The sequence below is a fragment of the Amphiura filiformis genome, chromosome 14 (assembly GCF_039555335.1).
Source record: "Amphiura filiformis chromosome 14, Afil_fr2py, whole genome shotgun sequence".
Classification (NCBI taxonomy): Eukaryota; Metazoa; Echinodermata; class Ophiuroidea; order Amphilepidida; family Amphiuridae; genus Amphiura; species Amphiura filiformis.
Genome location: NC_092641.1, coordinates 6,097,872 through 6,113,477, shown reverse-complemented (window position 1 = coordinate 6,113,477; position 15,606 = coordinate 6,097,872). Strand labels below are relative to the sequence as shown.

General features: G+C 36.3%; 1 protein-coding gene across 1 annotated transcript in view; it reads right to left on the bottom strand.

Annotated features, from left to right (window-relative positions):
- Positions 1-653: 653 nt before the first annotated feature.
- LOC140169142 (tetratricopeptide repeat protein 12-like) overlaps positions 654-15,606 on the bottom strand; it is a 48,507-nt gene continuing 33,554 nt past the window's right edge. Inside the window, exons 10-18 of the mRNA XM_072192400.1 lie at positions 12,050-12,142; positions 11,308-11,371; positions 9,836-9,970; positions 9,684-9,803; positions 8,397-8,570; positions 7,163-7,267; positions 6,177-6,279; positions 5,230-5,449; positions 654-4,023 (exon numbers count right to left, since the gene is read on the bottom strand). Coding sequence (XP_072048501.1) covers positions 3,954-4,023; positions 5,230-5,449; positions 6,177-6,279; positions 7,163-7,267; positions 8,397-8,570; positions 9,684-9,803; positions 9,836-9,970; positions 11,308-11,371; positions 12,050-12,142 — 1,084 coding nt within the window. The 3' untranslated portion in view covers positions 654-3,953. The remainder of the gene's footprint in view (positions 4,024-5,229; positions 5,450-6,176; positions 6,280-7,162; positions 7,268-8,396; positions 8,571-9,683; positions 9,804-9,835; positions 9,971-11,307; positions 11,372-12,049; positions 12,143-15,606) is intronic.

The window sequence follows — 15,606 nt, the reverse complement described above, 5'->3', positions numbered from 1 at the left end:
TTACCGTTAGGTTTAAATACAGGTAAGGGTTAGGATTAAGGCTATGGTAGGAATAAGAAATTAGGGCTAGGATTAGGTTTGGGGATGATGACCACTATTATGAAGTTGCTCCAACATTTGAAAATCTCACCAGATAATCCTGTGGAAGCTTTGGGCGAGAGCCAAACAGTGCCACAGAAACCTCGAACATTGAATTTCTAGTTCTAAATGGCTTGAAAATTCTTTTTTTTTTTTTTTTTTTCAAAGTAGCAAACTCAGTGATAAATGAAAGTTGCTGTTCAAATTGAAAAATACGGGTCTTTGGGTGACAGATTAAATGGAAAATAAGGGGTCTTCGGGTGGGGGTGTGTTCGTAAGCAAATATGGTGTCTTTGTGCGACAGCTACGCTGAAAAAGGTGGTCTTAACAGCCCTACATACGCGTCACCTCCAAAGTGGGAGTGCCCCCCAGGTATGGAACTGGTTTACCAACAATATTTTAAAACAGATGATAATGAATCCACAAACACAAATTTAGAATTGAAACCAACAATTCTGGTTTATTTTCACAATTTAAGACCACCCATCCAAAGGTGGTATACTTAACAAAAAAATATACACTGGGACCCTTTTGGGGATCCGTTATATATTTGGAAAAAGAAATATGTTTTACTTCATCTTAAAGGTGCATTTCGTGATTTTAACATCTTTTTTTTTTCAGTATGGGTCAATATATCCCAAGACAAAAGTGGAATAGGGTGTAGATCACAAAATGCCCCTTAAAGTGGACGGAATACAATAAACACATCACAAAAAATAACTGCCCCTTTCTTGGGAAATAATAATAAAAATTATTATGTGCCTTAAGTTTCAAACTAAATTAACAAAAAGAAGCCATGTAATGTTCTTCAAATTTTGATTCCTCATTTTATATCAATAGCCACAAAAATTGTTGCCATTGTGACCCTTTGAATGAAAATGATGCCGATTCAAAAGTTATACTCAAGCAAATGTATCATTATTTTCCCTACATCACTGATGATCAGGCACTTGCGATTGGACAACCTAAGCAGCATTTCTAATGCATTAAGAGCAACTTTGGAATCTGCTTTCTTCACATAGTTGCCATGGTAGCATTCAAGGGGCTATTGAGAAAATATGGTGTCAGAATGTACAAAGCATAATTGTTTTTTTGTTTTTTTTGCCATTTCGCTATTCCAGTTGAAATCCATACACCCCTATGGAGACATGACCTTAATTTTTCACACAGGGAGTGTAGATTTCAAATGGAGTCACCCATTAGGTAACCCAATTTGAAATCCACAATCACTGAATGGAAGATTATAGTCATCCATGATGGGGTGTGTATGGATTACAACTCAAATAGCCCATTTCAGTTCATAAATTTGATGCACATATTATTTTCCGAGTTATTGTCTTAAATAAAAATGAGTAAATACTGTGATGTGTTTATTTTACAACTGAACGTCTGACAACATTAAATCAATCATTTACATATGACAATAATGATGTGGAATGTTTAACATAATCATTTGACAGTCAAGTCCAAAGTCTGGCTGTTTAAAACTTATAAACAAGTGTACCAATCAAATGGCCTACATTTTCATTTCATCAAAAGCTTCAAAGCATATATTTTTCATAGAAGCAGAACGAAATGAAGGAAACAAAAACTAGACAACTTAAATAAATTCGATCAAATAATATGTTTGAAAATAGGATCTTGTTTGAAATGATTTTCATTCATTTTTCGTGGGGAATAAAAAAACAGAAATAGAATAGTTTTTGAAACTGGCTCACACATGCTTCACATAATTTGTGTTAATTTTTCTTCGAATATGAAAGAGAGGAAAACAATAAATAGAACCGTTAATACATTTCTTTTTGTGCAATTCCAAGAAAAATGAAGATGATAGACTCCCATTTTAAGTGGTGTTTCACCACTACACAAGTGGCTTCATCAGACTGGCAACACATCACATCTGACTTTGTCCTTTTATGGGCGACAGGAACCGAATAAATAGAACCTTTTCTTTCTCATCATTTCTCTTCAACATGAACTTGTTTTAACCTGTACCAAATTTATCCAACTTCAGGTATCAGTGTTTTGCGGTTCTTTCATTATCTTCACCCAGCCAGTGTATCACTGGCAAAGTAAACCACGGTTAACCTAATTTAATGTATATGTAAATAACCAAACTAAACTTTGTACATCACACATAATCTTTCAATACTTGGCTAATATAGATTTATGAACCATGTTCATCCAACAACTAGATGACAGGCAGGCCCAATATCTTATTGTGGATACCATTTCCTTGAGGGGAAAACAGTAATAAATCCCCCAAAGAGCTCCACAGTTAAACAGTAAACATAGTTACTTTATTTTACATTATTATTTCAGCTTTTAATAGATAGAAAACATTCCTGTCACTAATCACTAATATTAAAGTATATTTTTGTGAAAGAATAACAAAAGTACAATTTTACAGGAATCATAAACCATAATATATGATTTCTGTAATGTATGATTTCTGTAATATATGATTCTTTATCTGATTAAAATCAAATGTGGCCTAGATTATCCAAAATTAAGTAAAGTAAACCCTGTTTATGCGGTAATCATTTAATAGTTAACCAATCCCAACCTGGATAATCTTTCATGCAGCTATTTAAGATACCAAATATATCCTAGTTCCTTAACTTCGGATTCATTCATGCTTTAAGGGGCTACTACACCCCTCAATAAATTTGTGTCTATTTTGCATTTTTTGAAAAACTAATAACACACTGGTAACAAAAGTTATGTATATTATAGGGGCAAGGAATCCAATCACTCCACTGGAATTTCAGTGACCCAAGACAAGCGGTTCATGATAAGAAATAAGGTACCCCTAGGATGTACCTCATTTCCTATCATATATACTGAACCGCTTGTCATGAATCACTGAAATTTCAGTGTAGTATTCCTTGCCCCATATACATAACTTTTGTTACCAGTGTGTTATTATTTTTTGAGAAAAATGTGAAAGTAGTCACAAATTTACCACAGGGGTGTAGTACCCCCTTAACCCTGTTATTGTCATATTAATAACAAAGTAAACCTTGCTTAACCTTGGTTAACCAAACCTACCCAAAGTAAACCAATGTGAATCCCATAATCTATAAATAGATAACCAATCTTAACCTGGGTTATTTGACATGGTTCATGCAGCTATTTAAGATACCATTGCCTCCTAGTATCTAAAACTTCTGATTCCTTCATGCTTTCACCCTGTTCAGTGTCATATAAATGACAAAGTACACCTAGTTAACCAAACTTAACCCAAGTTAACAAAAGTAAATCCCATGAATCCTGTGATGTGATCTGCTATTTGACATATTTCATGCAGCTACTTAAGATATACCAATGCCATAATTGAAGACAGAGATAAAAAGACTAGTTTGCGTCTGACGTCACTGTCAATCAAATTCCCTATGATCCTTGATTGGTTAATAGCGCGTAAGGAAGGTCGATTTATCTGGTGCCAAATGGAGAAAAGGAATAGCACAAAATGGCCCAAAACTACGTACTTTAATAAGGCAAAAACAACTTTTCTAGGCATTGTTGACATGGTGCCTTCGCGAAAGAAAGTTTCCTACTATAAAGACCTAACTTTTGAGGTTTGTATGTTTGAAGGTGCAAAATTAACAATAAGGCGCCCGCTTTTATCGCCGCGTTCATCAACTCACATCATCACGACACTTGTAAACAAACCATGATTGAGTTTGATTGACAGATGACGTCAGACGCAAACTAGTCTTTTTATCTCTGCCTTCCAGTATACTTCCATAACTTCTGAATCCTTCATGATTTCACCCTGTTGTTGTCATACTAATGACAAAGTAAACCTAGTAAAACCAAACTTAACCTAAGTTAACAAGAGTAAACCAGCATAAATCCTATGGTGTTATCTGTTATTTGACATGTTTCATGCAGCTATTTAAGATACCAATGCCTCCTAGTTCATGAACTTCTTTAAGATGCCTGCAAAGGAAAGGACAAGAACAAATTGTGAGAACACAGCACACTTAACGGGGAAATAAGTGTATCCCCTCCTCAAATTTCATAGTCTGAATAAAAGTTTGGATTTGTTTGCATTCTTTGGCGAAAGCCTGATCTTCCTGGGAGGCATTCATATATGAAAATGACATATGAGTGCCTTTAGCAAATATAGGGGTCTTTTGTAGACTATGCCATAGTCGAATTTTGATAAATAAAAATATGTTATTATTAATCATCATGAACGCATTCCGTCATTGAACTCAAAATTATACTGATGTCTATTAAAATTAAAGTGTTCGATAGTTTATATAATTAGTGACAATAAAAGTTATTGAATGCAACATATCAAATAATGGCTCACTTCAATACTGAACAATTCAGATTTTTGAATCTACCAGTTTATTGATCTCGAAAGCCCGAGTAAAAAATCTGACTATGTACTTCGAATTTTAAGCAGGGCTTTACCCTGGGACTTTGTTCTCTAAAACACACTGTCAATCATACTTGTTTATCAATCCAATATTAACCGCAAGCACAACAGTCAAAGTACATGACGTGCTAAACGTACGTCCATGCACTAAGTGAGATTGTTGTCTACGATGCAGTTAATGGTAATGGCATGTGCCAAGAGGATTTAAACCATAGCCAGATCTGGGCGACCAACCACAAGCCAGATCCATTTAAAGATGCATTCCCGGGATACGTTACATCATGGCCAATTGTAGTTAGGCCAGAAATTGGCCTAACTTTACATAGAGATCCGTGTTAAGAATTTTAACCGCAATCCAAAGTAAGTAGTCCACTTGGGAAGCTAACAAACAGAGGGAGTACGGTGACTGAAAATATCAGATGTGAAAATCTATCAATTGCACACAATTAATACAAATCAGCATTTTATGCTTAAATGTAATAGCCAGAGTATGCAAAATGGGCAAGTGGACAACAGAGAAGTCTAGGGTCTTTTGGTGACAGGCCTTAAAGAGATACCCTAGAGAAGGGCCTTTGGTAACCACATTTACACATTGCACATTGGCAAAAAAGAGTGAAGAAACTCTGATAAAGGTTGAATACGGAATGTGATACTTTCCTTATAATCTGCCTATTATATGGACTTTTCCATTTGAAGCTCAGGCTGACCTCATCAGGAATTAAAATGAATTAAAAACCCATCATGTATTCTAAACTTACCTTGGATCACTGGATGCAAGCTTAGCCAATGTAATAGCACAGTTCTGTTTGATGGTGCTGTTTGTTGTATCAGTTTTTGCTAGTAATGTTCTGATGACTCCAGAGCCAACAAGACTACTGCTTACACCAGGTACTTGACTACAGTATCCAATACACAAGGCAATGTTGGCAATGATTACATCATCGCTACCTGAGAGTAGACTGCATAATGTTCTCAGTTCTGAAAAGAAATGTTGGGAACATCTATAAGTACAAACAGATAACCACATGTGAAGGTTTGGTATGAGTACAATAGATCTCTTAACAGAGATCTACCCCCCCCCCCTTCTCTGGTGAAAAAAATTGAGGTGAACAATTCAAAATTTTATGTGTGCCAGCAATCAGCGAGGGGAAGAACTACACTACATGTTGCCAAAATCTGCGATGTGCTTTCCCTTTCACTTGTTTCCATTCAAAAGAATCCAAATTTTGGAACTTATAAGGACTAATATTGCTATACAAATGTGAAATGTGCGTTGCTAGTGGCATGTAATGTCGTAACACAATAGCAATCCAGTCAAAATTACTAATGAAATTGAAAAAAGAAAATTCTGCCACAACTTTTTGGTATCCACCACCCTACTCAAACGTTTTAAGATTCTTGAGCGTCCCATGGTAAAAATTATGATCAACAAATCGATAACTGCAGTCAGCAAAAATATTTTGTGTTAGTACATCCGCATGTTTGTGCCCCCTTTTCGAAAATCAATGTGTATACAGACCATAGTCATATTTTTGCAAAGTAAAATCACTCTCTTTTATGCTTTTTGTTTCAGTAAAAATAGGGACAATCCCTATTAAATAGGGGCAGTTGGCAGGTATGTGATTGCACCACCACCGGCAGTTTAAACCTCCAACATTCCTATTATGAGTCTGAGCCCGAGGCGTAACCTACATGCAGTAAATACCTTTATCTGTCTGAAAGACTTCTCTCCTGGCATCCTCTTTAGATTGTGTTAGAACTGTCAATGTCTTTGTAGCATAACGCTTGGTTGTATCATCAGTGGTACTCTGAAGATGGATGGCCAGACAGATATATAGGAAGATTGCACAACAGATAGACAGGCATGAAGAAGGCACAACAAATAGATGAAAACAAACACAACAGAGACATTAACTTATTGTTTCAGATCAAATTTTATTTCTTTGTTTTAATTCAAAGGACACCGATTCTTATTTAGTAGTTCTGTGAAGATACTTGTTTATTCTTAAAGTTTATCCTAGTGTTGTAAAAGTAAACACATACATCTTTTGCAGGGATGTAAACGGGCACCATATGAATTTCCTGAAAATCCATCTGGTCCTTGTATAGTTGGCCGATTGCTTGTGCGTATTGAACATTTAGGGGAATAGGCTTTGGGGTATCACCCCCTCCTAAAACGGTTTTTTTTTTTTTTTTATGATGAATTATAATCATCCAATTCCAGAAATGCAAAAAAAAAAATAATAATAATAATAATTTTTTTTTTTTTTAAATTCCAGATTTTTTTGTGCCAAATTTCCGAATTTCCGAAGATTAACATCTGCGCTTTTGCAGTAAATGTCTAAGGGAACTCAAACACTATGCTCACATGGAAGGTTTTCAAAAGTAGTGGTGGATTCAGAAGAGAGGAATTTCACTTTTAAAATGTACAAAACAATTCTCTTATAAACATATCTACGCACAGTTTCGATACACCTGAGTACACAAATTTGTCCAAGCAAAGTTATCCTAGCAATGCCTTGTCTCTACACAGTCTGTGTTTACACTATACGGTTGAGTGCATAGCATCATAAGAGCCGTGTAAGCTTCTAGCTGGTGACTAGTGGAAAATACGGCATCTGTGATTGGCTTTTGAATGTTCCCTTCATCCAATCAGAAAAGTTTTTTCTAAATTAGTACTTGGCGCAATACCTGTAGTATTTCTATTAGGTCTTTAGGAAGATGTCGATCACATAAATCTGCCATTTCATCTTCTGATAAATGTGGCAACACTCTGCTAAGCAGTCCTGTAGCTCTCTGTATCAAAGATAAAAAAGAAAATGGGAAAAATATGAAAGATGGTTTACCTGCTACACCTTATTAGTTGTACATGTATGCTCAAAAGTTTTTACAAAACAAAATATCAGATTGTCCAATTAGTTCCCCTCCATATCCCTATAACGGCGAGTAGTCCAAATTTAGCCCATGATATCCTTATATGGAAGTCCATCACCAAAACATTTTAATTCCAAGTTTTAAGTTTACTCTCCATAAATCGGCAAATGGTCTACTTTGAAAAAATAGCAAAATTGGGCCCCAATTGCCAACATTTTATATAAATAAATAACCCAAATCATGAACTTTCTATGAAATGTGGCTAAAATATAAATATAAAGCTCCAAAAATTACAGAGGGGTTAAAGTAAAGGTCTGCTTTTGGCCAGAAGATTTCTCTTTAAAGATCTGCATTTGGAAAATCTGCACCCGTAGAAAAATTCTGGCTACGAGTCTGCAAAAAATAAATACCAAAAGTGATATGTCTGTGTGATACAGAAAACAAAATGTGTATCAAAAAGTACAATTAAACAGAGGAGTACGGTAAGAAAACATTGAGGCAATTTTAAGTACATAATGTTTAATTCAACATTATCCAAAGTCCTAACAATAAATTTGAAGTACACCCCTAGTTCAAAATTTCTACCAATGTTAGCTAAATATATTTTTGATGCATCAAAATGTTCATCTTCATGCATGTTTGGAAGCTTGGCTAGGACAATGGCATAACAGTAAAGGGCTCTGACATTGTCATTCTTGTGTTAAAATACAGGTAAAATAACTGCATCAAAATACCCATTCTTGATTTTGGAGAAAATTTTGGGAAATCTAAACTTCCCAATTTATTGTTTGCATACGGTTGGACTAATGCGGCAAATACATGATCAATTTTATTGATCAATATTGCGGATCCTAGAGGCATGAATGGATACAAAATTTACCATTGTGCACTAATAATGTTCGTGTGTACAGTGCACAATGGTAGATTTTGTATCCACTCTTGTATCTCTTTGATCAATCAAATTGAATGTGTATGGGCCGCATTAGACATAATTTATACCTTATTCCTCCCTAAATAAGAAACCAAAATAAATCACTTGTTTACAACTCACCCCTTTAATTTCATCATCCTGGCATTGCAGCAATGTTATCGTTTTCTTGCAAATCTCAGGAGCTAGAGATTTGAGAGTATCACTTGTTTCCAAGGCAACGTTGATGAGTAGACCAAGTAATGGATGTAAGACTTCATGACTATATGGCTGGGTTACATTGTCACTGTATCTTGTCTGAAAAAGTAAATAAAACCAGATCTAGATTAAAAATAGTTCCAGTTGAGATTGGATAAAGAAAAAAAAGGAAGGTTTTTATTTCAAACTCTAATCGTGACCCGCAGGTCAAATTGCTAGAATTGTACATTAAAGACACCTAAACAGACACAATGCAATTTGCAGGCAGCAGCTTAATCAGCGCCAATATTGCAACATTGAAACAAACAACTATACAAACATCCAATCCAACCCAACCACATCCCCCCAAGTAGGCAATGAGGATAAAGTGCCTTGCCCAAGGACACAACACGTTGGCACGAGCGGGGCTCGAACTCACAACCTATGTATTATGAGTCGGGCGCCTTATCCACTCGACCACACGTGCTCCCACGTCTCCCAGAATCTCCTTTCTCTTACATGTACATGTACACAAAAGGCGAAGACACCAGGGATGGGGGAAGACTCAAGTATATCAAATATTGTGAACATGTCTGACCAATTTTTTCACAAAAACAGCCTTTCGACAAGTTGTGGGCTGAAACTGAACCTTTCTTTCACTAAATTTGCGAACTAATTGAAAACTGTATCAACAAGTGAAGCATTATCAGAACAACTATAGTAAGCCCCTTTCTTCACAATGTGCTATTCCAGTTGAAATCCATACACCCCTATAGACGACATAACCATAATCGTCCACACAGGGAGTGTGAAATTCAAATGGGTTACCTGATTGGGTGGTGACTCCATTTGAAATATACATCCCCCGTGTGGGACATATCTTCCATAGGGAGTGGATGGATTTCAACTGGAATAACCCAATAAGCATTTTATTGCAGAACACTGGTTACAAACATGTACTTGCCTGGTCTGAAAGGACAAAAAACACCCTAAGTTTTATGGTAGCTGAGAGAGAAGAATGGCACTCTTTTACACTGGACACCATGCACACCATGTTAATGAGTAAAATAGGTGGGGCTCTGTGATCCCTTAATGAAGCATCCCAGAATTCATGTCTATTGCACATTTCCTTTCTGATTGTCACATCATGTGCCATATTCCCCATGAAAGAAAGGCATGATGGGAAGGCTCCTGATTGCACCTTATCACTCATTATCATACAGTAATGCTTACCATGACACTTAATGATGCATCCCAGAATTCATGTCTGTTGCACATTTCCCTTCTGATTGTCACATCATGTGTCATATTCCCCATGAAAGAAATGCATGATGGGAAGGCTCCTGAGTGCACCTTATCACTCATTATCATACAGTAATGCTTACCATGACACTTAATGATGCATCCCAAAATTCATGTCTGTTGCACATTTCCCTTCTGATTGTCACATCATGTGCCATATTCCCCATGAAAGAAAGGCATGATGGGAAGACTCCTGATTGCACCTTGTCACAGTTATGCTATGGAGAAAAAGATCATTCCTATCATTGATTTCATCTACAATGTATCAAATAGTCACCTGATTGGTAGAAATGCACCATGTGCCCAGTAATCACCATATTTCCGGCATAGCAAACCTTTGACATATTCGGTCGGTCTGTCAGCATGACGTCACTCACAATATATCGCTTCATCACATTGATTGGGTTTGCCGGGATTATATCTCGCACCCTCTGACATGAAGGAGACACTTACTGTTACACTTTCATAAAGCATGTCTAAATACCTCTTGGTGAAACAATTCTAAACATTTGATTTCTTATCATGGGAATAAACTGCCAATAATTACACAAGAAAGGGAAATTCCTATTTTCTATGCTGAGAAAATTGTCTGGAACTGAAAGATCCTGTGCAAACCAATAGAGATTTTGTAACGGTGTCTCCTTTGACAGACGTGAGCAATGAGTAAGAGCAATAGACAGAACCCCCCCAACCAAGAGCATAGTGGATGGATATTGTCTCGAAAGCGCTCAATGTCCTCTTTACAAACATGTGAAAAACTCATTTTCGACCAGGGTCGACATGTGACTCATTCCCCTTGATCATGTCACATTTGGTCTGAGAGTTAAAATGGCATTTTGTGATCCATAGCATCACTCCCCCCACTTTTTCTCAAAAAATGTTGAGATTTTTATACCACAGGATTCCTCTGGCTACATAATGTTTATGTGCAATAAATTTCTTGCAGATTTAGTTGTTCAACAGTAAAATCGTGAAATTTGAATTCCGTTGTGGTATTAGTACACCAGAACAAAATTACAACACATTGTCTATGGAGCAGTGTAATACACATAATCACGCTAACTCGCTAACGGAAAATTGGAATCAACTGAGCATTTTCAAGCATGTTTCGTGGATATCTACTGAAAAATGTCATAAAAGAGGATGCTAGGATCACTAAATACTCCTTTTAAGGACCACCTCTTCATACAGCACACACATACTTTTAGAAACTAGCTAATGAAGTCAATTTGAAAGACTTTTTTTGCATTCTACTGGGTTATTCCATTTAAAATCCACACTACCCCTGTGGTAGATCTTGGAAATATCTTCCACAGGGAGAGCATGAATTTAGAATGAACACATTTGGCAGCTCCATTTGTATGTATATCATACACCCTTTGAGAAAAATTCAACTTGATAATTGAATATTCCACAAGAGAGAGGGTGAATTTCAAATAGAGCTGCTAATGTGTTCATTCCATTTGAAATTTATACTCCCCCTGTGGAAGATCTTTCCAAAATCTTCCACAGGGGGAGTGTGGATTTCAAATAGATTAGCCCATTGAACACCTACCATGAGATTTTCAAAGGCTGGAAGAACTTCTTCTGAAACCCTACTGCTGAAGTGACCTACAAACCTGAAAATAAGTAAGGACATTAACCTAAATTTAATAAACTTTATCAAGTTGGTTTATGGTTACAAGGATGGAGAGTAGATCTTTTTGTGATGTGTCCACAGAATTAAAACCAGAGAACCAGGACTCGACCGCCATCTTGATACAGGCATGGAGCAAAAATTGGGGGTATTCGGTTTCCCTCGGAATGCGCTCGAGGCATTCGTTGTCATGCAAGCGTGACATGGATGATGGGCGCATTTGAGAGACGCACTTGATGCGACCTGCACGCGAGTACCAATACGCTTCAAATGAGACGCAGAATTGTTTTTGTTTGTCTCCGCGCACCGTCGGCAAGGACCCGGATACCCCCAATTTTCTCCCAATAGCTGACGGCGCAATTGTACGTGGCGGTATAGGGAGTCCCGGTTCTCCTTCTCTAATTCTGTGGATGTGTCAAACTGCAGGAACAGCAGTACATAGATTGTGGGAGATGTTAAACAGAAGCTCCATACAATTAATTCAAATTTCTTCCTCGCCTGTTTCATTGATTCAACTGGATATCGGTCAAGGAATCAAGATATTAAGATTATTTGCTGGCTTTTATTTTTCAATCTTTGAAAAATGGTAAACTACAAACTAATCTCTGCTAATAATCTCTTGCGAATTGACCCTTAAACAAAACCTTATTGGGATACTTACTTTTTCTCCAGAGCCAGGTTGTTCAATATCTTGGCAGCATCCTCTGACCCTGTCTTGGAGTTCTGTACAAATGTCATAAGACCAACAAGGAGCCTGGAAGGGGAAAAATGAGCAATTAAAAAAATATATATATCCCCAAAATACAAATCCTGACATTAATTATAACCCTAAAATTAACCTTTAACTTAATCCTGACCCATATCTCATTAAGCACGCAGAAATTTTTATGTCAAATATATATCAAAAGTATATCAAAAATATGTTAAATGGCATGTTGATACAAATTTGATATATCAAAACTATGTCAAATAGATTTTGACATATATTTGATTGTATCAAATATGTGTCAAAAAAATTGAAGTATGTCAAAACTATGTCAAATTTAACTTAGATTCTCAAATGAAAAATATGAGGGTCAAATTTGTGTCAAAATTGTGTCAAATCTGTGTCAAATTTGACTTTAAAAATTTTTTGTATGTCAAATTTGTGTTAAATTTTACTTAGTCATTTTCCTGATAATTTAAGTGTGTCAAAATTATGTCAAATCCAACTCAGAAAAAATTTTTGTATGTCAAATTGGTGTCAAATTTTACTTAGTCATTTTCATGATAATTTCATTGTGTCAAATTTGTGTCAAATTTTACTTAGCCGTTTTCTTGATAATTTCATTGTGTCAAAATTGTGTCAATCCAACTTATACATTTTACTGACCAAATGCATGTACATTGTAAAATGAAACATTGTTTTATCTTTTTTTTAGCATCATTGAATTTTTAGAATATTAATCAAACATCATGATCGGTAGAGAATATGAATTTAAATGACCGCATATTCACTGTTTATCATGGTTTATTGAAACTACATATCAAGACATAAGATCAAGATCTGACATGATATAAGGCTTTGTATAATGTGAAAAGAAACTGAACAAAAAGTTGTTGTTCAACGATGGTTTAATATAAAATAATTCACTGACGTTTCGCATAAAACGCCAGTGAATTATTTTATATTAAAACATCGCTGAACAACACCTTTTTGTTCAGTTTCTTTTCACTTTTTACCATGCGATGTAACGTGGGACTCTTAACGTTTTTTTGTATAATGTGACCCAGTGTGTGCACAATGCTTCTGGTGTGTCCAGGCCGGGGGGCACTCAACTTTAGAAGTGACAGTATGTGCGCCGGTGTCAATAGGCCCCTCTTTTGAAGTTGACTATACCCGATGACTCATTTTTTCAAAAAGTCATACCTTTCTTTTTAGGTGCGGCTACCCAATGACCCCTTTTTTAGTTGCGACTACCCAATGACCCCCTTTTTCTAGAATGGTATCACCAAAATGCCACAACATAATGCAGCAACTTTCAAATTCTCTTATTTCAGCAAATTTGTATTGAAATTTGGAAAATTTTGAACAAGAAATAGGATTTTGTTCCATTTTTGAGGCAGCCAGATCAAAGTAATTACGATTTTTGGTCATTGCAATTTTGTTCCAGTATTTCGAGTCAGATGGAGCAAACTTGTTCCCCCTCCCTCCTGCCCCTGGTCAGTATGCTTCTGGTGTGTCCAGGTCGGGGGCACTCAACTTTAGAAGTGACAGTATTATGTGCCTGTCAATAGGCCCCTCTTTTGAAGTCTACTATACCCGATGAAAAAAAAAAAAAAAAAAAAGTCATACCCGATGACCCCTCTTTTTGACTTCCCAATGACCCCCTTTTTCTAGAATGGTATCACCAAAATGCCACAAAATAATGCAGCAACTTTTAAATTCTTTTATTTCAGCAAATTTGTATTGAAATTTTGACAATTTTGAACAAGAAATAGAATTTTGCTCAATTTTTTTGAACATTTTCTACCCAATAACCCCTTATTTGATATCTATACCCAATGACCCCCCCCCCAATATTTTGTACCGATAGGCCCCTACTTCGTGATGCCAGTAGGCACATACCTTCACTTATAAAATTGCCCCCGACGGTCAGGCAGGGACCGTGTTGGGACCAGCTCCAGAAAGTCTCATGAATTAAGTTGCTTTGAGGCATCATCGGAAGAGCTGGCCTAGTAGGCCTACTCATTATGATTTGCATAATTTTTAAGGATGGAATTACTAGTTTATAGCTATATAAGCTCGAGATGAAAAACGGATCATTCCTAAGAGCCGTCTTGCGGAGTGATGTGCTATCAGAATTTTTACAATCTCGTGGTGAAAATTTATATGACCGCCCCCCCCCTTCTGCCCACGCAGACTCAATCCATTGTTTGAAATAAGGGTTGAAGTGTGCAGAAACGTTTATAGTAAACTTGGAAAGGGAGCGGAACATGGACAACATTTTGCGCTCTTCATGATAAATATTTTAACTAACTCCTATTTTTGGTGTAAATAAATTATGACCCCCTCCCATTTTGGCATAAACATTATGACCCCCCCCCCAGTATTTTCACGACCCCACCCCACCCCCATTCGGTAAAAAATGACAGCCCCTATATATTACTAACAGGACATCTAATGCACTGGGCTAATGCAGCTAACCATCCCCTTTAAAAGGGAATTTCTTGTTTCGGTGCTCCTACATAAAGGAGGAACTTCCTATCAGAAGAAGAAAAAGAAAATGGCAGCTTGTGGTGGTGGATTTGAATTTTAACGGTTCAATTTTCGTTTTAAAAGCTTAAAGCCAGTCTGTCATGCCAACAGAGGAATGCATCAATATCATCTAGTCATGAACATTATATACAATGTGTGATTCTGTGAACAGGCTTGAGCTATTATAATATTATAGTATAATCGAATCTTATGACTGCTGCAGTGTGACATGAATCATGAATGCATGGTGGGACAATGGAGTAAGCTTTTAGTTTTGGCTGTTCATGCTGCTACTGAGTACCAATCAAGACTAAACTGCATCATCGCATGCTGTATGTACTGGATAAAGCACATGGTAAGTATACAGTCAACATTTTTGAAAATTAAAAAATGTATTTTAAGCTTACCTACTTCTACTACACATGACTACATGTATCACTGTAGTCTGTACCATATAGGTGCATGAAAGGCAAAATCAAATTGGTCATCAAACCATATCATTTTATATATCAAATTAATGCCCTTGAGTAAAGAAAGCCAAAACTGAAAACCGTTTTGTCATAGCATTTTCCATAACAAAGTTACGTCATCTTGTCAAAATTGACTTTCATCCAAAACATTCAGCCAATATTTGATGAATCAATTGCAAAATAAAACGGCGTAGCGTAGTCTCGTGTTAGAGCAGCTTTTCTATATGGAACTGCGCTATAAAAATCCCTCTAAAACTCCATGTGCGATTATATCTAATCTAATCACAATTTAATAAATTATATTTCGGTCAATTGAAGTATTACGGTACGGTAACGTACGCACCGTACATATTTATGCAGGTTTCCTTGAAAAATCTTTTCTTTTAATTTTTTATACCCGTGCTGTATGTAAAATTCGTATTGTATTTTTGGACCAATTTGGCTGCATGCCTGCATGAGTATAGCAAATGTGTTAACTAAGGTTTGCCTATCATACCTTTAATAGAAATA